General features: G+C 41.9%; 1 protein-coding gene across 3 annotated transcripts in view; it reads right to left on the bottom strand.

The window, feature by feature from the left end:
• Window positions 1-730: 730 nt before the first annotated feature.
• Window positions 731-23,816, bottom strand: part of SLC14A1 (solute carrier family 14 member 1 (Kidd blood group)) — an 88,686-nt gene continuing 65,600 nt past the window's right edge. For all 3 annotated transcript variants that reach the window (XM_089656875.1, XM_089656874.1, XM_089656876.1), the window contains exons 4-9: window positions 19,591-19,719; window positions 19,305-19,497; window positions 15,239-15,386; window positions 9,853-9,987; window positions 6,596-6,645; window positions 731-3,442 (exon numbers count right to left, since the gene is read on the bottom strand). In XM_089656875.1, the coding sequence (XP_089513001.1) occupies window positions 3,266-3,442; window positions 6,596-6,645; window positions 9,853-9,987; window positions 15,239-15,386; window positions 19,305-19,497; window positions 19,591-19,719 (832 nt within the window). In that variant the 3' untranslated portion in view covers window positions 731-3,265. The remainder of the gene's footprint in view (window positions 3,443-6,595; window positions 6,646-9,852; window positions 9,988-15,238; window positions 15,387-19,304; window positions 19,498-19,590; window positions 19,720-23,816) is intronic.

The following is a 23,816-nucleotide window of genomic DNA, read 5'->3' as shown; positions in this document are numbered from 1 at the left end:
TAGCTCGGGGTTACCGCTTTTGGTACTGAAATTTTTCCCCGAGCTACACTCAGGAACACCGCTAAGGAGGTTAAAAGGCTAAAAATCAAACCTATGTGGTTTACGGCCAAAGTTAAAAAAGCTATAGATAATAAGAAAAGAGCTTTTATTAAATATAAAAATAAAGGAACGCGATCATCATTTAAACATTACAAAGGATATAACAGAATATGCAAAAAGGAAATAAAGGCGCAAAAATTGAAAACGAACGTCAGATTGCAAAAGATAGCAGGGCCAACTCCAAAAAAGTCATCAAATATATTAATAGTAAAAAGGTTCGACCGAAGCATGTAGGCCCTTTACAAAATAATCTAGAGTGGGTGACTGGGGACAAAGAGAAGGCAAATTTATTAAATCCCTTCTTCATCTCTGTGTATACAAAGGAGCATGGGGGACCTCTTGTCTATAATGGGCATGGTATTGATACAGGTCCAGATGATCCACATTGGCTCACAATTGATATTATCCAAAAAATATTTAGTATTGCCTCTCAGGGGATCGGGAATTAATTTTTTTCCCAGCAGGAGCAAATTGGATCATGCTTTGCTGTTTTTTTTTGCCTTCCTCTGGATCAGCTGTGGGTGTAGGATTATAACTTCTTTTTTTTAAATGGTTGAACTGGATGGACTTTTGTCTTTTTTCAGCCAGACCAACTATGTAACTTAAGATTTGAATGAAAAAGAAATTAAAATTTCATTTTTTAAAAACTGTTTTATTAAAGAAATAATTATAATACAACCCATAAATGATTTTTAGGCAATATTTAAAAAGTAATTTTGATCATGTAGGAAAACAGATTAAAAAAAAGGTTGAACAAATAAATACAACCAATTGAAACTTTGATCTCCTGTTCCTGCAATTTTTGAAAGCAGGGGATAAGCAGCTCAGGACCTGAACCAATCAAATACAGAGGATCTAAGCCCGCCCCCTACAGTCACGCTGAGTGACAGCAAAACTCAAAGGACCACTAGCGCGGACATGTTGTGTCCTGTAAATGCCCTTCATTCACATTACAATAATATTCAGTATATGACTTATTTTTTATATTACATAGCTTAATCTCACATTTACACACACACAAAGCTGTCCTTTAAATGTGGCAGTCAGTAAATGTGGGGGTCGGCCCCCAACTACAACACCACTAGGTTTAATTCCAATGCTCATTTTTTAGGATCTCTACTCATTTTATAATATGTCTGTACAATCACCTTTAGATCCAACAGCTAGGGAGTGTAAGGGCTTGCCTCATTGGATGCAGATTGATTGGATAGTTTAGGTAGGTTCTTGAATTCCTCAGATTACAAAAACATTTGGTACAATTTTGGTAAATCCAAGTTATTTCATTGCTATTTTTTTTAGGGTCACCATGGACATTGCAATCTGACTATACAATCTCCTTTAGATCTAACAACAATGTAGTATACGGCTTGGCTCATTGGATACAGATAGTTAAAGCAATTTCTCCAATTTCTCAATTTACATAATTTTGGAAACATTTTGGTAAAACTAAAGTTAATTGTACAAAGATAATATGGTCAGATTGTAATGGGTATGGTGATGTTGCAGGCCCAATCTCTTCTTCGGCGGCAGAGGAAGGCGATCTTTCCTCTTGGACATGTGAGATCCACTCAATGCAGGCTGTGTAATGATGTGACCATCCAGTGGGAGTGACCATGACACCTTGGGCTCAGTGGAAGTCGGTTGATGAGGCTGGCTGTCATTCAACCTAGAAGAAATTGGTAGGGATAATGCTGGAGTATGGAGAGGAGATGTAGTACTTGTCCCCAATTTTTTTAATATAGCAGAGAGGAGAAGCCCTAGGAACTTTAAAAATAATAATAATATTTGCTTTAAAGTGTACGTATAAGCATTTTTTTTAGTTTTGGATTCAAATTGGTTAAAATCCTTGTTTATTTTTTTGCTGTCTGTGTACCATTGGAGAAATTTTTCTTCACTTCCTGTCCCAGAGATGCAACAGAAAGTTAGGGAAGATCCCCAAAGTGATGGAGATTCCCCTCTTACACAGTTGTCCTGAAGCAGGTGTCCCCATTGGAAGACTTCCTCTCTCTTGTTCTGGGGACAACTCTAAAAGTTTGGATTTCCCCCTGCTTTCTTTCTTGGTGGCAATTGTCACCAGCACAGATAGAGAGTGACTCTCCGCTATGGGGACAGAGATAGCAATAAAAACTTGACCAGTGGTCTAATCCTTTCCCACTCTTTCCAAAAGGATTTGCCTAGAAATATACATTAATTTGTAATTTGTTGTTGTAAATGCTCCAGTAGCCCTAGAACTACTACTAGTCTCCCTAACTGTCACTTTTCCTGGACACCTTGGCCTGTGGAAATGACAAGTCAAAAACAATTATATATAGATATATATATATAATTTATTCATAATCAGTTTTAAAATGTAATGATATTTTTCAAGCCATTCCACCCTATAAACTGCTGTGATTTTTAATAGCTGCCAAAAATATGTAACTTTTGTTGGCTTTGTAACCATGACAGAAGTACTCTAAGTGTATAACTGCCCATAATATCCATTACCTTTTTAAATACAAAAAGCTTCTGTGAACCTTCCTGATTTAGTTTCACTTTGGTAATGCAGTCTGACTTTCATTGACCTCATGGCTATGTCCTGCCAACCACCATTTCTCAGTCCAATGAGAGGAACAATGGCCAGGAAGCGCGCTCTTATTGGACAGGAGGATATCAATCGGTGGAGCTTAAATATGAAGTCAGTATAAGTCAGACCCAAGTAACAAGGTGAAACTAAATCAAAGAGGGCATAGAAGAGGCATCGCTGGCTAATAAAGGTTATAATGGATGTCTTGGGGTGTCTTCACTTCTTTCTGATGGAATGCAGGCTCACTTTAGCATTTATATGTCTGGCAGTGTATGTGCTAAAATAACTACAACAGATAAAACTTGCCAAGAAAATTGAAACTTAACATTCAAAAATATATTCGACAATCCAAGAAAATTTAAATAAAAGGCAGAATGGCAGGAATTTTTCATCAAGCAGAGTATCAATGCGATCCAGCTTTCTGCTTTATGGCTCACAATGGGCCTGTACAATATGTGCATGTAGAATAATAGAAGAGTTCTCCTGAAGATCTGATCATTTGCAGGTGATGAGCTTGAAATGTCATATGGAAAGCACAAAAAGCTGAAAAAAATGCATTACTCCACATAAAGCTTGGCATGAAGGGTTCGGAGTCTGTGCTTAGGCATCACACTGTTCCTTTTTTTCCTTCTTCAGGTTGAGATAGTAGATTCTGTTGGCCTCGGGATAGGTGACTTTAGACAGAGGCAGTTTGTAAATGCCAGGATTGTTCGTGGTTAGTAGGACAAACGTGAGTGTCGTCAGGCAGAACGGCCAAGTACAAGATGGCAACCCAACCTGGAAGAGAGCAATGAGTAATAAATCTGAAGCAAAATGGTGGAAACCATGAAGGAGGTTCACTATCACAACTTTATTCAGTACTTATGTACAGTATATATCTGTTCAGTTGTATGCGACTCTAGGCAATTCTACAGACCAACTTTCTGAGCACAATGTCTGAAACTCTTTGCCTTTTGTGACAGAATTTTGGTGGTCAATTTTTTTATGGGATGGGTCACCAGGTCCTCCTTTGCTTAACCTTTCCCAAATGCTTGGCTTGGGTCTGGCATGCAGAATATGACAACACATGTGCCCAGCCTTACATAGCTATATAAACATACTAGGGCTCATTTAGACAGGAGCCATCTAAACCATTAGCATGTCTTTGAAATGCAGAAGGAGACTAAGTACCAGGAGGAAACCTATGCAATCTCAATGCAGATAATATCTGGCTTTGAACCAAGGACGCCATTGCTGCTTGGCGTGATTGCTCGTAACTAAGGGCGCTTTCACACTAATCGGTAGCAAAAACGCAGTAAAAATACATATGCATTTTTGCCACGATTTTACCACCATTGCGTTGTGTTTTTCTCAGGACTCAAAAACCACATCAAAAACGCAACACAGGTGCATTTTTTGTGTTTTTGGTGTGTTTTTGCCATGTTTTCAATGCATTTCAGTGCGGTGGTGCATTTTATTGCGGCTTTTTAACTGACCAAAAATATACCCCAAAATGTGGCAAGCAGGATTTTTTACACTGCAACTGAAATGCATTGGACCAGTGTAAAGACATTGATTGACATACATAGACATACTGAACATAGGGAAGCATTTTTCTTCAGCTTGTCTTGTGCTTTGTTAACACAAAAGCTCTTCAAAAACTCCTCAGTGTGAAGCACGGTGAGGCACTGAGCCACGCTTGCCTTGGGGAATCGTGGTGGGTGAGCAAAGTAAAGGTGAGTAGGTATTGCTAGGGAGGGAGCATTATAGCAAAGTGTCAAAGGTAGGCATTATCACAACTATATTCAGTACTTATGTATATGTTGTATCCGACTCTCGGCAATTCTACAGACCAACTTTCTGGACACAATGTTCGATACTCTTGAAAGCCTTTTTGATAGAATTTTGGTGGTCAATGTTTTTTTTTTAACCAAACCACTTTGTTTAATGCCCCTCTTCCTCCCAGCAGCCACCACTTTATTTAGCCAATGGAATAAGGAAAGACAACCCTATGTAAGCTCTGGTGCCCTCTAGACATATGGCCAATTACCAGGCACACGCTCCTCCAGACTCAGGAATACAGATTATTTGCTTCACTCTCAGCAGCTGAACAAAGTGTAAGATAGGTGAGTATGTGCTTGTTAGTAGGAGCAGTTAGGATATCGGCTGCTAGATGGCTCAGTCCCAAAGCAGTATGGTAGAGGGAATTATGTTTTTGGGTGTTAGGCCCCCTTTTAGGGAAAGCCTTCCTGTAGTGATGTAATGGGTGGAGCTAGTACCCATATGAAACACAACATGCATGTATAATGAGCAATTATCAAGGCATATAGCACAAAGGTATTTTATTCTTTTTTTTCCTGTTATTTAGTTAACCTGGAATCCCTGCCTAGTTGATTTGTAACCATTCTGACGTGTGACAGAACATGGGATCACCAGTGATAACCGAATCATGGTGACAAAGGAACATTTGTGCTCAGCAACAAACCCTCCCAGGGGCGGACTGACCATTTGGAAACTCGGGCACTGCCCGAGGGCCTGGGGTCAGTAGGGGGCCCCATGAGATGCCCCTGGTACCTTTTTCATAGGCTTTTTTGAGTTTGGGCAAGGACACAGGGGCCCCATGATCCCATATTGCCCAGGAGCCCCATGAGTTGTCATTCCGCCCCTGAACCCTCCTGTTGCCTATAAAAATTCAGCAGCTTCTCTTTGCTTACAGCAGCTTCAGCTCTGTAACAGGCAATGTTGACAGGGCTTTTTTTCAGCGGGAATGTGGGTGAACGCAGTTCCAGCACCACCAGCACTGAATGTATGTAATGGCAAGGGGTGCTGGGATGTGCTGGAAGGTCTGTTGATGTTGGCTGCTGGGGGAATTTATTGTTTCCGGGAATCTATTGTTGCTGGTGAGGGGTCCATTATTGTTGGGGGGGATCTTATGTTGCTGGAAGAGGAGATCAAGCTGGAGGGTCTATTGATAGTGGCTGCTGGGAGATCTACTGTGGCTGGTGGGTGACTATTGTTGCTTGGGTGGATATATACAGTATTGTTGTGGGGGTCTATTGTTGCTGCAGGGATCTATTGTTGCTGACTGGATCTATTGTTGTTGGGGAGATCTGGTGTTTCTGGGGGAACTGTTGTTTCTAATGGGATCTGTTGTTCCTGGCTGCATTAGATCTATTTTATTGCTTGGCTTATTTTTATTAACAAATTCCATACAAATTACTGAGCGCCAAAAACAATACTTGATTCTGTAAAAAGAACGGTACTGGGAGGTGAATAGGAGGTGCAGCCAAGAGACGGTGCTCAGAGGGGTTGGAGGCAAGGGGTGATCGGGAAGGGGGGAGTACCTGCACCTATTCTCTGAGAAAAAAAGCCCTGAACTAACATTTTTTATAAATCATCCGTAAATTACAACAATGGAATTTGGAGCACAGTAAGTGAAAATTAAATTGTACACACTTTCTTATTTACCATACAAAGCTGATATATGTGTCAAAACCTACACATGTCTGGAGTTCCTATACCCCTGAATTAACAAAAAAAAAATAGTGAAAATATTATTTATACAACTTAAACATTACATATTACACAGACTAAAGCTATATTCTTTTGCATTTGTCTCTCTTTATTATAAAAATTATCCAGGGCATTTAAAAAAAACATATTACCAAATAAAGGCCCCATATGTGCCTAGAAAAGTGAAAATCAGTTTTGTATGCAAAGTGGTTAAAAAAAAAAAAACTATTGTTGAGCAAACCACTGCAAGCAAAGAAGTTCAAACTTTGGTCTGGGCACAAAGTTTTTCATTGCCCCAGGACTTAGAAGGGTTAAGTTAATTTCTTTCACCTGCATATCAGAAAAGTTTTCAGTCACTGGAATGGAGTCATGGATTTACTGCAGGAAAAATACTCTGATTGTAGTTTTAGGTTATTTGTATTTCCAAACAATACTTACCACTGCCATCACATTAGCCAATGCTGCTCCTAGGTAGGCACACATCAAAGCTACAAAAAGAAAAAAAAAGAAAACAAATGAATGATCATCTTAGATATGGAGAATCATATTAGATATGTGAATCTAAATCTAAAATCAACTTCATAGATATATACACTACATTGACAAAAGTATTGGGCCCGCCATCCAAAGCATGTGATTCAGGTGTTCCAATCCCCTCCATGGACACAGGTGTATACAATCAAGCCCCTAGGCATGCAGACTGCTTCTACAAACATTGGTGAAAGAATGGGTTGCTCTCAGGAGCTCAGTGACTCCAAGCGTGGTCCCGTGATAGGTGGTCACCTGTGCAATAAGTCCATCCGTGACATTTTCTGGCTACTAAATATTCCACGCTCAACTGTTAGTAGGATGATAACAAAGTGGAAGCAACTGGGAACAACAGCAACTCAGCCACCAAGTGGTAGGCCACGTCACATGACAGAGCGGGGTCAGCGCATGCTGAAGCGCACAGTGCGTAGAAGTTGCCAACTGTCTGCAGAGTCAATAGCTAAAGACCTCTAAACTTCATGTGGCCTTCAGATTAGCACAACAGTGTGTAGAGAGCTTCATGGAATGGGTTTCCATGGCCGAGCAGCTGCATCCAAGCCTTACATCACCAAGTGCAATGCAAAGCGTCGGATGCCGTGGTGTAAAGCACGCCATCGCTGGACTCTACAGCAGTGTTCCAACATGATTACGCACCAGTGCACAAAGCAAGGTCCATAAAGACATGGATGAGTGAGTTTGGGGTGGAGGAACTTGACTGGCCTGCACAGAGTCCTGATCTCAACCCAACAGAACACCTTTGGGATGAATTAGAGTCTCAGGAAGCCATGAAATTGTAAATGCAAAGATATACAAAAACAGTGCAATTGTGTTCAATATACAAGCATGGTAGATCCAAAAGGTGACTTTCTGGGGACCATGAAAGATAGCACAACTGAGTCCACATACGAACACGAAAAAAAAACCAAACCTGTAAAAGATGTTTAACATTCATGGGGGTGAAAGTTCCAATATAGAATAAGGAGGAAGAGGAAAAATAGAAAGAAAGGGAGTGGGGGGAAGGGGGGATAAGGAGGAAAGGAAGAAGTAGGAAAGAGAGGTAGGTCAATAGACAAAAATAGGGTCCTTCCCTATTCTACCTCCTGGGCTGTGTAAGTGGCCCAAAGTATGGTATGTTGTATAATATCAAAACTGGGTCCAATATAAATCAAGCATATGTCTCTTCTTGATGGTGCAACGACATTGTGAAGTCTTCCATGGCACTGATATAATTTACCATTTTGAGCCATTGGCCTATTAATGGGGTTTGGTCTGATTTCCAATTGGACGGAATTAGGGATTTATGGCACTTCTACTTGGAAAATGGATGCTAAAAACAGTATTGAGCACCACCAGCCACCTATGTTTTTTTTTATTCCCACTTACAGGCGGTGCTGTAGTGTGCTTAGAACCATATAATAACCTGCACAGCAAATCCAGTGTTGTCCCACTGCGATCCACTGATAAGGTGCCACACAGCGGGTCCCGTTCTTACATCTTGGTACTCTTCAGCTGATTGCCTTTTCCTTGTGCAAATAGGCATCACTAATCATGCCCTGGACCCACCACCCTTTGGACCGACCCTGCTGCTCCTACAACCTCATAGGAGATGTGATGCAAGTATTTCAAGTGGGTAATGAATAAGCACTGTCTTTAGCATGGAACGCGTTTACCTGCCAGTCCCTCACTGTATTTCCACTGTCTGTACTGGTTTTATCTTGGTTCAATAAAGTGGATTGTTTGGAGTGCAGCCGATCGGACATCCTTTGTTCTCATCTATGCAGCACACAATCTGGGATAACACCTACAGGAGGAGTTGTGCTTGGAGATTGGGAGTCGCTCTACCTTGAGAAGTGGTAAACGTATATTTCAGGAAGCTGTAGGAACACATAATCCTGGCCTAGGTAGTAGGGCTAAAAATTCTTCCTTTTGGGAGTTTCATTCCTCTTTAATAGCTGAGCAGATGCTGCTAAATTACACCCCTTAACAGTTTGTTCTGTTTCTTGGGGATCCGACTGGTGAGATTTCTAGTGTCTATACATCTGCTTTGCCCATTACGAGGGGTTCCCACATGGGTAATGGATTTTTTTTATTTGATGTCATGGAGAATGTTACAGGAGTTGCTGGGACACTGTAACAAACCACCCGACAGCACCTCTATCAGTCCCCTGATAGAGCCTCTCCAGCGTGCGGAGTCTAAGTTCCGGAGCACTTGTTCACCAGGGCCCCTGATGGTGGGGATGGACTTGGAGCGCTCCGGGACCAGGTCGCAGCTACTGGATATCTCTATCAGTGGTAGAGGAGTCTGCCGGAGGCTCCTGCAGGGTGAGAGTCTGATGTGAGGGGACCCGGGGATCCCTGAGGGATGGATGGATGGATGGATGGAGGAATGAGCAAGGGCAGAGTCAAACAAGCCGTGTCGGTAGCCAGGGGGTCGGTGCGGTACAAAACAGTAGGCAAAGAATGGTCGGGTCACACGCAGGGTCAATAACAGGAGATCAAATCTAAAGGGGAACATCCAGGAGCAGAGTCAGGCAAGCCAAGGGGTCAGGACAGGAGAAGGCAGCTAGGTCAGATAATCCAGATCAAAGTACTCACAACACAGGTAACAGGTTATGCAGAAAGACCATTCGGCAACAAGTGTCTGTGCAGGGCTGGTTTAAGTAGCCCGCCCTGCACCTGACAGGCGCAGCCTAGGTCCTAGTGCCTGCCCAGTACTGTCATAGACGACGGGTGCGCCTGGGTCCTAGTGCCCTGCTGCCTGCATGTCTTGACAGACACCTACGCATTTGTAGACCCATGCATCGCGATGGTCCCTGACAGATACACAAAGTTGGGCAGGAACACTCACAACTCACAGCAGGAACAGAGCTGTTGGGAATTATGGCAGGGGTCTCACTGTTGGAGTATACAATAGATATAAGAAACCAGGCACTGGCTTAACATACCAGCATCCACCTGTAACTTAAAAATCAACTTGGATGGATTGAGCCAACAATAGGTTCTTTCTTAGGTAGCCATCATGCTTACGTGAGTGGAACAAGAGGTGAAATCTCAACATGATTGAGCTATACAGCACCATTATATCATCAAAGATATGTTCATTTTTGAATTCTGCAAGGACCTATACAGCAATCTCAGTACTTAATGCCAGTTAGCTTTGTACTCACCACAAGCAATGGCCAGCAGGTGGGACTGCCAGGTGAAAGCGTAGAACATCCCTCCCACTGCGATACAGCCGAGCACCGAGTTATAGCCCCACAGTCCAAAATAGATGGTCTTAAACGGTGCAGCAATGCTTAGCCCTGAAATGAGATCCATTGAGGAAATAGGAATTAATATGGTCAATTTAATTGATGCTTCAACTATACATTTTAAGGAGAAACTATAATCATTTGTATATTTTATTACATGCATACTGTATATAGTCATCAGCTTGAAGAAAACCGGTCAAAAGCGGGCATCTGTCATAATCTAAATCTCCACTCTTGAATTTTTAGTACAGGGAACATCACCTCTTAGGTTTTTTTTTTCTTTTTTAATTACTTCCTTGTATTCTCTCCCTGTCAAAACAGCAGGCACTAAGACCATTATATCTCTTGAGTTGTGATAACAGTCACAACGGGGGGTAGTTATCATTGATTCACTAATAGCTATATTTTCCCAAGTGAAATTCAATAGGATTTGGCCAGAAAGTTAGAAAGATTTCATCTATTTATTATATGACATTCACTAGGCAAATCGTGTTAGTTCAAATTTTCATAGTACAGTAGCAACTAATTTTTTTTAATCTTTGGATACATCTTTGTGGGAATATTTTGGGCAAAATTTACTGACCATCAGAAGTGTCCTTTCATTCCTTTCGCAATGTGCTTTCCATGGTGCTGAAACTGTGTTTGCACACAATTTCAGCTCTAAGAGGGATAATGTCATTTTTTTTTTAATGAAAAGGGTTTTAAAAGCACACAGCACACAGCCCCCTCTGTTATGCTGATACCAGCCCAAATATACTCCTACATTTGGGTGCTTTGAGGATTCACTGAAGAAGTTCCCACCACTAGTATGTTTTATGTGCACAAGAAACTCTGGGGAAGGGGCTTCCCTGACATCATAGCCCATATTTGGACTACGACCAAATAAAATAAGCAGTGATGTCACAAACAAGGATGAACCCTGTGATGTTATTGCCTATTTTTAAACTTAGTCCATGAGGGCCAGGTAGGTGGAACATGAGCCTCCCCCTCCCCAGCAACCCCTCCTGGGTGCTGAACAGCCTGCTGCTAGTCAGTATTATGCTAAGGCGCTGGGGAAGGAGGTCCTGATTTTAGGGTTCCCAAAGTTCCACCCAATGCTAATTGTATGTGGGCTGGTATCTGCATTGAGGACACCAGCCTGCATGTCTGGCATGCCAGATTGGTTCATTTGGAGAAGGGGGGCATGCTTCTTTTAGAGGGAATGTGGAAAATCAAATCTTGGTAAAAAATGGGTGAATATTGGGCAAATTTCTAATTAAATCATTGATAGATACACCCCAAACTTTCATATAAGAAACTGATCGGTCCATTCTGCTCCAGATGGATCCAAACTTTCCTACACTCATTTCCATTGAGGACACCAGCCTGTATGTCTGGCATGCCAGATTGGTTCATTTGGAGAAGGGGGGACACGTTTCGTTTAGAGGGAATGTGGAAAATCAAATCTTGGTAAAAAATGGGTGAATATTGGGCACATTTCTAATTAAATCATTCAAAAATACACCCCAAACTTTCATATAAGAAACTGACTGGTCCATTCTGCTCCAGTTGGACCCAAACTTTCCTACACTCATTTCCATTGAGGACACCAGCCTGTATGTCTGGCATGCCAGATTGGTTCATTTGGAGAAAGGGGGACACACTTCGTTTAGAGGGAATGTGGAAAATCAAATCTTGGTAAAAAATGGGTGAATATTGGGCACATTTCTAATTAAATCATTCAAAAATACACCCCAAACTTTCATATAAGAAACTGACTGGTCCATTCTGCTCCAGTTGGATCCAAACTTTCCTACACTCATTTCCATTGAGGACACCAGCCTGTATGTCTGGCATGCCAGATTGGTTCATTTGGAGAAGGGGGGACACGCTTCTTTTAGAGGGAATGTGGAAAATCAAATCTTGGTAAAAAATGGGTGAATATTGGGCAAATTTCTAATTAAACCATTGATAAATTCACCTCAAACTTTCATATAAGAAACTGACCGGTCCATTCTGCTACAGATGGATCCAAACTTGCCTACACTAATTTCCAAGCACACATCAAGTTTATTGATTAACTAAGGGAGGGTCTACTATCACCTGCTATTGATTAGGGAGGTCACAGAAGATCTTAAATAATCTCTATTATAACTTTCTCCTAAAACTCTGTTAGTATTTAAGGCCTTTGACCATCCAAACAACACTATAGTTACATTAATTATATACAACATATACTATAGCAGTGGTCAAAAGCCATAAACAACACAATAAACAACTGTACAAGAGGAAATTACAACTGAGAAAGAGAAAAGAAAACACCAAACAGCAACTGAACCAAAAAACCAGAAGAACTCAAATGTGAGGAGGGAAACCACTGGAGATCCCTCTATAAATAAGCACAGTTTAGCATGAAATGCATAAGTGGTTTGTCAGCTTTCCCATCTATAACACTTTTTAATGCAATAAAAAGATTTATCCAACATACGTTGGTTGCACTGTCACATACATTCTTTGAATCTTTTTTAACTGTTAGTCCCACTTGTCATGATCGCACGGTCGCCGCCACCAACATGCGACAATTGTACGACCGCGACTAACAGTAATACGTCACGCCCGCGGCGTCAGACCCCAGACCTTCGTGACCGAAGGAACGGACGATCTAAAACCCCGGTGTGACGTGCGTAACAAGGCCCCACCCAGCTGCACCCTGCACAGCGATTGTCCAACTAATGGGCTACAATCGGTGCCTGCAGCCTGAATGCGCTTGTTACTGGGTCGGGTTAATTACACAACTAACCCTCTACTGCCACCACCACTTTTGTCGGAGACTGGGAAACTCCCGTTATCAAATATACACTATGATGATTGAAAAGTCGCCAGTCCAATGCAGACCCCGCAGGCCAATTGGGCAGAGAATTAAACAAACACAGTAGCGTCTCTTCGAAAGGCAGGAATTCGTGAATTGCAAGTAAGCGCTTAAAAACAGTTTAACACTTTCAGAAAGAAAGATTTATTACTAAAAGAGTCAAACAGGTGCAATAAAATATTTACAAAGAGGGTCACGAAAATATATATATATATATATATATGTATATAAAGATACAGCAGAGAGATAATAGGAAGGAAGTTACAGGGTTAAGTTACTTGCCAATATGCCTTGGTTTGTAAGCAGATCCAAGTGCAGAGCAGGAAGGATCTTTGATCTCCCTTTTGTTACCGATGTTAAGTTGGGAGATGTGTGTTTCTTCTACCAGGCCTGCCAGCCTGTCTCTTTTTTAAAAATCCCTCTGCAAGGGGGGGTGGCTCTGAATACTGGCCATTACGCTGTTTTGGGAGGGGTCGGGAGAACTCTGAATTAGAACCAACATCTGTCATCTTTAACTGTTAGGTTCTGTGAGGTTTCAACTTCTTTCAAGTCCGGGGAGAAGATGCCTTATCTGTTTTATGATGGGTGAGTCTACACAAGTTTCTCAGGTCAGTGCTTTAGGTGAGGAAGGTTACACTTTCGCAGACTGCCTGGCACCGGACTGAGGATGCCTTAACTTGGGTTGACCCCCCCCATCTGCCAGGATATAAATTTTGGCTCTCAGGAAGGGAGGGGGTAGGGAATGAATGATCGAGGAATACCTCAAATAAAAAGAAAAGGAAAAGGGGAACTCCGCGTCCAACTCTGATGAGCAAGTTTGCTACACCGCCCTCCTCTGGCAGCCCAGATAGAGTTGCAGTTATCAGTCCTAAGCTCAGGCAGTAGACGGATTAACTACCATAGGTTAACAGTTTGTTACTGAGCTGACATTGCTGCTCTAAGCAATACAACTAAATAACAGCACATACACCTATCCCAGAGAGGTAAGGTTTTACAATTCTTACAAGTCCTGGGTGCAAAGGGGTTGATTTACAAACACTGGAGAGTGCAAAATTTGGAGCAGATGTGCATGGTAGCCAATCAGCTTCTAATTCAGCTTGTTCAATTAAGCTTTGACTATAAAACATGAAAGCTGATTGGTTTCTATGCAGAGTTGCATAGAATTTTGCACTTTCCAGTCTTTGCAAAGCAGGCATAGTGACATTAGCCCCTTACATATAGCTACAAAGATCAGTGGTGTCAGTGGGAACTTATCTGAGAGGCAGAACTTGCTCATTGCTCAAGGAACACGGAGCAACCTCTGAAGGAACCATGGGGTTCCATGGAACATTGGTTGAGAAACATTGATTTAGACCAGCAATGGGCAAACTACGGCCCGCGGGCCGTATACGGCCCGGCGGACCTTTTAATCCGGCCCGCGGAGCTAGGCTCCTCTCACAGTCCGCCCTGAAGACCGGTGTAGCATGAAAATCTGTCTCCTATGAGGATCTGTCCCCCTTGACGTATCTGCGCTTGTGCCGGAGATCGCCGATCGGCTGCTAATGCCTGAAACTGGCACATGCGCAGATACGTCGAGGGGGACAGATCCTCATAGGAGACAGATTTTCATGCTACACCGGAACGGCGCGGGACACGGTGAGAGGAAAGGTAAGTGAATTGACACAGGGGGGACTTGGGGACTTAATATGGGGAATGAATTACTATAGGGGGAATGAATTACTATATGGGGGATGAATTACTATATGGGGGATGAATTACTATGGGGGATGAATTACTATATGGGGGATGAATTACTATATGGGGGATGAATTACTATGGGGGATGAATTAATATGGGGGATGAATTACTATATGGGGGATGAATTACTATGGGGGATGAATTACTATATGGGGGATGAATTACTATACGGGGGATGAATTACTATAGGGGGGATGAATTACTATATGGGGGATGATTTACTATATGGGGGATGAATTACTATGGGGGATGAATTACTATATGGGGGATGAATTACTATGGGGGATGAATTACTATGGGGGATGAATTACTATATGGGGGATGAATTACTATGGGGGGGTGAATTACTATGGGGGGTGAATTACTATATGGGGGATGAATTACTATATGGGGGATGAATTACTATATGGGGGATGAATTACTATGGGGGATGAATTACTATATGGGGGATTAATTACTATGCTTACTATGGGGGAATATTACTATACTTACTATGGATGACACATACACATCATTCATCTACTCTTGGTCCAGCCCCCGGGTCCAATATATGAACCCATTGCGGCCCTCAAGTCAAAAAGTTTGCCCACCCCTGATTTAGACAGTATTTTTTAGCATAGAATTAACTTTAAATATTATATTATTCATTTTATGAAGCACTTGAGAAAGCTAAAACCAAGCAAAAAAAAATCATCCTAAACACAATTGTTGACGTACCTGCAAGCATCCCCATTGCTGATCCAATAGCAGCGTGCATGCAAATGATTGGGGAGGAAATGAAGAGACCGACCAGCATGATGCCACCGCTCCATGGATTATCACACCCGTATACTTGCCCCACACCAACTGGCACAGCTTTCAGCAACTGAAACACATATTATAAATGCCTATGTGTTCTATATATTACATTCCTTTTTAAAAACAAATTACCTATTTGACTTTTCTGATAGCATACAAAAAAAAAAAGATACAGCTTTTTCTTAAAATGCTAGTTTCTTGACTGCTATGCTGACCCTCTTGCTTCAATATCTTGACTTACTAATGTAGATGAAGTAGACAAGGAAGGTCTTCTGACCTTCCCAATTGGCCTACTTGTTTTAGGTCAATGACTTACAAAGAATAACAGTTGTGCAGTTAGCATTTCCACAAGGAGGCCAATAGTCTCCATGTTTCTCTTAGTGAACTTTACTAACAATCAGGGGCGGACTGACCATTTGGAAACTCGGGCACTGCCCGAGGGTCTGGGGTCAGTAGGGGGCCCCATGAGATGCCCCTGGTACCTTTTTCATAGTTTTTTTGAGTTTGGGCAAGGACACAGGGGCCCCATAATCCCCTATTGCCCGGGGGCCCCATGAGTTGTCAGTCCGCCCCTGCTAACAATCAACCTATGACAAACCCCCCTTCAAACCTATTAATAGTAAAAAGGTCAGGTCTGAGCATGTAGGCTCTCTACAAAATAATCTAGAGTGGGTGACTGGGTACAAAGAGAAGGCTAAATTATTAAATACCTTCTTCATCTCTGTATATACAAAGGGGCATGGGGAAGATCATGTCCATAATGGGGATGATATTGACACAGCTCCAGATGAATCACATTGGCTCACAATTGATATGGTCCAGAAATATTTAGACAGAATAAAAGTGAATAAAGCACCTGGACCAGATGGCATACACCCACGGGTCCTTAAAGAATTGAGTTCTGTCATTTCAAACTCATTGTTTCTAATTTTTAGGGACTCTTTAACCATTTCCCAACCGGCCGTTGCATATAAACGGCCGGACAGTGGCAGTGCAGGGTCGGGTGGCCGTTTATAAACAGCCTCCCCGCACCATGCTTGTGCGCGCTCCCTCGGAGCGCGCAGCACCGCGATCCGGTGCCCGCTGTGTCCTCCGGACACAGTGAAACACCGATCGTTGGACAGGACCTCTGTACGAGGTCCCGATCATGTGATCACTGATTGGCCAATCAGTGATCACATGCAAAGTAGTAAGCAAGATGTCACTTGTGACATCATTGCTTACTACGTGTGAAATCTGTGAATGATCACAGAGGTCACATGGTACAAGGCTATTCACAACAGCCTTGTACCATGTGACAAGCTGTGACCAATCACAGCTCACTCAGTAGTTCTCAATGAGTGCAAGAATGCACACAGAGAGAAAGAGAAATGATTGCTTTTACACCCTTTATGGGTGTAAAAGCAATCAGTTTAAAAAAAAAAAATCTTCATCACCCCCCACAAGTAGTACAGTGTCACCATGGTGACTCTGTACTGCTAGGGTGACAGTATGTAAAAAATAAGTAAATAAATAAAAAATAATAATATAAACAAATAAAATAAAAATGTGAAAAAAATGTTTAAAAATTATAATTTTTGGTTATAAACTAATTTGGATTTTTTTTTTTTACTAAACAGATAACGGAATACATTTTGGCAAAGATTTATGATGAAATATTATTTATTTGCAAAATTTTATAAAAAAAACACTTTTTTTCAAAATGTTTGGATTTTTTCATTTACATAGCAAAAAAAATAAAAATCCCAGTGGTGAATAAATACCACCAAAATAAAGCTTAATCTGTCTCAAAAAAATTGTAAAAAATTCATTTGGGTACAGTGTTGCATGACCGCGCAATTGTCATTCAAAGTGTGATAGCGCTGAAAGCTGAAAATTGCCCTGGTCAGGAAGGGGGTAAAAGTGTCCGGTTTGGAAGTGGTTAATGATGAGCATAGTACCGTTGAATTGGTATAAGGCCAATGTGGTGCCTATATTTGAAAAGGGATCAAAGTATTTACCAAGTAACTATAGACCTGTTAGTTTAACTTCTATAGGATAGTTAGGAAGATACTGTAGAGTTTATCCCCTTGCCTACCAAGCACTTTTACCCCCTTCCTGCCCAGGCCATTTTTCAGCTTTCAGTGCTGTTGCACTTTGAATGACAATTGCTTGGTCAAGCAACACTGTACCCATATGAAATTTTAAAACCAAAAAAAAACCCCAATGGTACTTTAAAAGGCATTTACATACCAGAAATAGGATAAAATATATTTTGTAGTCTTTATTATTACAATGTTACATAAAACATCAAACGGCTTACAAATATGATCTATTACACTATATGTGGCAGCTCTCAGCGCTATACATAGACTAGACACGTAGCTCCTTTCACCCGATGCATTTCAGAGATACAACACTCTTTCTTCAGGGGTTATAAGGTATACAGTCTTAATTAGAGAGCCTTTGCTTTGACCAAATGAAGCCGTATTTAAAAACAAATGGTTTCTGCCAGACTACAGTGCGGACAAGGCTCCCAAAAGGAGAGCAACTGTAGTGTGCCACAATGGCCACTGAGGCCCAGAATGCGTTGGCCCAGATAAGTATTCCACTGACAACAGAATTAGATAGTAGTGTGTGAGATAGAGTTGTTAGTGATTAATCCACAAAAATAGTAAAAATAGTTAGTGAACCTGCGGCCAGAACCTGTTCAAATATTTACACATTCTTAACAAGCAGTAGATGAGCTTTAAAATAAAACCCACCTGATATCTTTAGCTGCAAACACTGTATAGGTATAGGATAACTTTTTTTTTTTTTTTAAATGATTGAACTGGATGGACCTTTGTCTTTTTTCAGCCAGACTAACTATGTAACATTCTAAACAAAGTAAAGGATATTTTGGATACTTAATATGGATTTTTAAAGTCCATATTATATATCCAAAATATTCTTTGCCTTGAGTTTTTGGACATGGCACCGAGTACCTTAATAATTATTATGGGATTGTAAATACTGGGTGGCGCCATGGGTACAGCCATGGCGCCACACAGTATTTACAATCCCATAATAATTTTGCACATTCTAAACAAGCCTCACTGCCTTATGTAGCTGCTGTCACTGTGGAACAGTCCATCCTCAAGGAAGCAGTCCAGTTATCTAAGTCAGATCTCTGAGCAGCTTTAGCTACCTCTGCTCTCCTCTTCCAGTGCACCTATTCTGTGTTTTACTAGAGATTAGAAGATCGGTAGGCTGCCAACTTACTGCTGAGAGGGGGAGCAGGGGAGTTGCTGAGTCCCTGCTAGGATAAGAGGAGAAATGTGAGCAGAACTGCTGTAATGCTGTTGTGAGGGGGGTTGCTGAGCTGCTGAAAGACTGCTGGAAGAAGGTTGTAGGGGGTGCTGAGCTGCTGAATAACTAGGAGTGGAGCAAGGGTAGCTGAGCTGCTGACGGTAGGGGGGGATCAGGGGCTTGGGGGGAGGGGTTGAATCTGAGCTGCTGAGTCACTGCTGGAATGAGTAGAAGGGAGTGCTGAGCTGCTGACTCATGGTAGGGAGAGCAGGTGCAGATGAGCTGCAGAAACACTGCTGTGAGGGGGGTTTTTGACCTGCTGAATGACTGCTGGGAGATGGGAGTAGGCGGAGCTAAGCTGCTGAATAAGTGGTGGGAGGATAGCAAAGGGATCTAAGCTGCTGAGCCATTTCTGGGAGGGGGAACACATGAAGCCAAGCTATTGGGTCAATGTTGGGAGTTGGGCACCTGAGAGAAAGTGAAAATGCTTCTGTTTTGACATTTGAGGATGGATTGCCCCACAGTGTTTGCAGCTAAAGATATCAGGTGGGTTTTATTTTAAAGCTCATCTACTGCTTGTTAAGAATGTGTAAATATTTGAACAGGTTCTGGCCGCAGGTTCACTAACCCCAATCAATATCTGCTTCAAATGAGTTTCACACTTGTAGTGCAATCTTGTAATGAACAGGAAACCTGCCTTCTGTAGCAGACTTACCTGTGGTATGTCGACGTCAGACCAGGACATGTTTGGGACGACACCTGTAGGCCGAAAGTCCACAGTGGGGAAGAATTCATTGTAGGGGCCGGTGGCAGCCAAGTGCAAGCAAACAGCAATATTGAAAGGCAGCGTAAAAACTGGCAGGTCCCACTTGCTAAAAATGTTAGCCAAAGCACTGGACAGGACTGGACTGCAAGAGAAGACATTGGACATCGAAAGGTAATTAAACTGCAGATGCACCCCAGCCCTTCATAAAAGTTCTGCCTTAGACTGAATAACATACCATGTCATTGACATGACAGCCACAGGGAAAAGCAGCCACCCGTACCAGTCTCCTTTAGTTGAGAACACAGCCATTAGCAGCCCCACTAACATTGCACTGTATCCGTGGAGTCCGGCCGCTATCGCTGACCTATTAAATGAGAAAAGCAGTTATAGATGACTCTGCTTCATACCTGATGTACATTTCAATTCCATCAAGCTAATTATCAACCCTTTGCTTGTTCAGCCAGATAATGTGATTGAAAAGTATAGTGCCCTCCTCTAGTTAGGCTGCTAGGTAAAATTTCATTTTTGGCTTAACTGTAGTCAGTAGAGCAGCAATTGATTATTTTTGTCTGGTCAGGGTTCCTAGCTGGGTGTTTGATTTCTTCCATCTGCTTCTGGAAGAAGCTTCCAGAATATAGGGCAAGGGGAGTCAAATGATCAGCATGAATATTTAGGCTCCAACTAATCCCTGGAAGGAGGTGTCCAGAAGGTAGCTGGGGTGATGATAAATGTTTGGGAGGCCTTTCCAGAGTTTTCTTTTAGGCTCCAACTAATCCCTGGAAGGAGGTGTCAAGAAGGTAGCTGGGGTGATGATACATGTTTGGGAGGCCTTTCCAGAGTTTTCTTTTCTCTCTTAAGAGGGTTCCAGCAGCCCCTTGGAGAGAGCTACTGAGACAAGAAAAAGCAGTCTGGGCCTCAGCAGGGGCTGGGCTGAGGGTCCGGCGGACATTGTTTATGGATATTTGCTGGAGGACATTATCGGGAAAAGGATCTATTGTCTCCCTCACTGAGGAAATACCTGAAGAAGCTGGGTGGCAGACAGCTCCTGGGACATTGTGAGCAAGACCTTATTTGGGACTGTAGTGTGTGCTGGGCTGGTCCTGTAAGGATTTTCTAGAAGAAGTTTGTCCTCCCATTGATTGCTACTGTCATTTTGTAGTATCCCCCATTCCTGTTCAAGTTATATAGCAATAAATAGTAAAAAGACATCCCCTAGACTGAGCCTGTGTTGTCGGTGTGTGTGGGACCGCCCTGGTTACTGGTAGTCTCTGTACTAACAAGGGAGACCTGGGTATATTCCCAGTGCCCCCTTTTTAGGCATGAACACTACAAAAGTGAATAAATGTCACTCTGCCACCAATTCACTTAAAATGGACCCATAAAAAGGTCAAACAAAAATAGAACGTTGAGTATCTAAACAACATCTCTACTCACAGGGTATATATTCTAATATATGTACTGTATATAGTCTATCATCCTTTCTCAACCTTTTCACCCTAGAGGAACAATTGAAAGGTCTTGGGGTACACCAGATACAACCAATTAATTGAAGGTCATTTGGAAAAATGCCCATTTTTCATGCCATTCATGCCACTAAGTCTACCAAGTGCCATTGGGCCAAAACTATGCAGGCACCACAAAATGGGAGATCAGTCAGGCACAGCTCAAGAAACCTCTTACAGCCTCTGGAGGAACTTTAGGGTTCCATGGAATCCTGAATGAGGAAGGCTGTAATACTGTAATATATAGTATATACTGGGCAGCACAGTAGCTAAATGGTTAGCACTTCCGCCTGGCAGTACTATTATTATTATACAGGATTTATATAGCGCCAACAGTTTGCTCAGCGCTTTACAATATAAAGGGAGACAATATAGCAACAATACAATTCAATAAAAGAGGGTTAGGAGGGCCCTTGTCAGGAATGGACTCACCACTGGTGGTGGGACTCACCTGCCGTGTGGGCTGCAGTACCAGGGCTGGCCAGCGGGTGCTCTCAGCAGCCAGAAGCTCACTCCTGCAATCAAGTCATCACCTGAGGTTGATTGCAGGAGGTGTATTTAAGGAGTGGCCAGACCTGCAGTTAGTGCCTTGGTGTATGTTTCCCATGAGCCCCTGTACCTGCATCCTGTCTGCTTCCTGCCTGATCCTGTTTCTGCTTTGATCCTGACTCTGAACGAACTCCGCCTGTCCTGACCTCGGCTATTCCTGACCACTCTTCTGCCTGCTCCTTTGTGTCTTGTCTGCCCGATGGTTCCTGACCCGGCCTGCCTGACCACTCCACCTCACCAGCCCTGACTGCTCTTGTCTGTGTTCATTCCGTTATCAGTTGGAGGTTTTCTTTTGTTATATTGTGCATTTTATATTTGTGTATAACCTTTAATAAATTATATTGTTACACCATACTTGAGCTTGCGTTTCCCTGTGTCAGTTCACACATCTCTGGTCTTACTGGGAGCCCTGACAGCCCTCATCCTGGGAGCTTACAATCTAAGAGAGGGTTGTTGGTTCAAATCCAAACCACAGCACCAACTGCCTGGAGTTTGCATGCTCTCCCTGTGCCTGAGTGGGTTTCCTCCAGGTACTCCAGTTTCCTTCCACACTCCAAAGACATGCTGGTAGGTTAATTGGCTTTTGTCTAAGTTGTCCCTAGTATGTGTATGTATGAATGTAAGTTAGGGACCTTAGATTGTACGCCCCTTGAGGGTTAGGGACTGATGTGAATGTACAATATATATGTAAAGCACTGCGTACATTGACGGCGCTATATAAGTATCTGAAATAAATAAATATATAGTACTAACAACTATCCAGACCAAAACCCCACTTATCTCTGGTTCACACAGGGGGCGGCTTTGAAGGCGTGCTACTTGAGCGCAATTTCAAAGCCGCTGATCAGTGCAATTTCATGTGTGTCTTCTGACATCTGTGCGACTTCATACACAGATGTCAATGCAAGTCACACATGAAATGGCACAAACATAGTTCAGGAATATTTTTCCAAGTCGCTGCAACTCAAGTCACAATGATTTGAACAGTTCCATAGCGGCAAATAGGGTGCGACTTGTTACGCGGCTTTGATCTGTCAGGATGCATGACTAGTCACACCCATTGTGAACGAGGGCTTTGTGATTATTACAGACCAAAATAAATGAATAAGTACTAATGAAAAATATCTATATATTTGTGACATTTTCACAGTTATGATGACGGACTTTCCCATATACACATAAAGTTTTTATAACCCCCAAATCTTTATGTATGTTTGATAACTTTCAGTATGTTTGGTACGAGGGGTGTTCAAGTCAAACCGATACTTTTGAGTATATATACGGTAATTAAAGAACAAATTTCAAGTAGGAGCTGCATTTATTTTTCAACATACTCCCCTGCTACATTTATCCCCCCCCACAAGTAGTACAGTGTCACTATGATGACACTGTACTGCTAGGGTGACAATATGTTAAAAAAAACCCCAAAAAAATCCCATAAATAATAAAAAAAAATAAAATAAAAATGTAAAAAAATGTTTTTGAAAAATTATAATTTTTGGTTATAAACTAATTTGGGTTATTTTGTTTTACTAAAAAGATAACTGAATACATTTTGGCCAAGATTTATGAAGAAAGATGATTTATTTGCAAAATTTTATAAGAAAACACTGTTTTTCAAAATTTTTGGACTTTTTCATTTACATAGCAAAAAAAAAATAAAAATCCCAGTGGTGAATAAATACCACCAAAATACAGTTTTATCTGTCTCAAAAAAAGCTAAAAAATGCATATGGTTACAGTGTTGCATGACCGTGCAATCGTCATTCAAAGTGCGACAGCACTGAAAGCTGAAAATTGGCCTGGACAGGAAGGGGGTAAAAATGTCTAGACATGAAGTGCTTAAAAGATTTACAGCCCCGGGATAGTGAGCTTACTCACCAGTAGGACTATGCTTCCTACCTTTATTTCTGAAGAGATTTTCTTGGGATTATTATTTCTACCCTTACTGTTGAGTGATTTTTTTAAATGTTTTTTGCACTTATTTATGTTTATGTTCTGCTTTAGAGTTCACTATAGTGGATGTTTTTGAGCAGCGCAACACCTCACACTGTTTTTGTATTTATTGTTTAAGGTGATGAGCACACACTATACGTGTGTGCAGAAGTTTCAATTTTTTGTTTTGTTTTAATATTTCCATATTGTTTGAATCATTGGGCAGCGCGCAATTTTTTATCATCAGTTTTTCATTTTAGTATTTAGGAACTGTTATTGCGGCACAGCTGTCAGACAGTGGGAGCCAGCGTCATGAGCGGAGCTGGTCTTTATTTAATTTTTTTCGGGTAGCGGTGGTGGGCATTGTGATTGACGTTGGATCTACTTCGTGGGACATTTGTTTTTTACACTACACTTTTTTTTGTGAATGGGTACCGATACCATGTACATACTCATTCACATGGGGGAGGGGGGG

Source organism: Staurois parvus, unplaced genomic scaffold, assembly GCF_062004578.1.
Source record: "Staurois parvus isolate SC_StPar_1 unplaced genomic scaffold, SC_StPar_1.0 ptg000946l, whole genome shotgun sequence".
Classification (NCBI taxonomy): domain Eukaryota; kingdom Metazoa; phylum Chordata; class Amphibia; order Anura; family Ranidae; genus Staurois; species Staurois parvus.
This window is presented reverse-complemented; position numbering and strand designations above follow the sequence as displayed.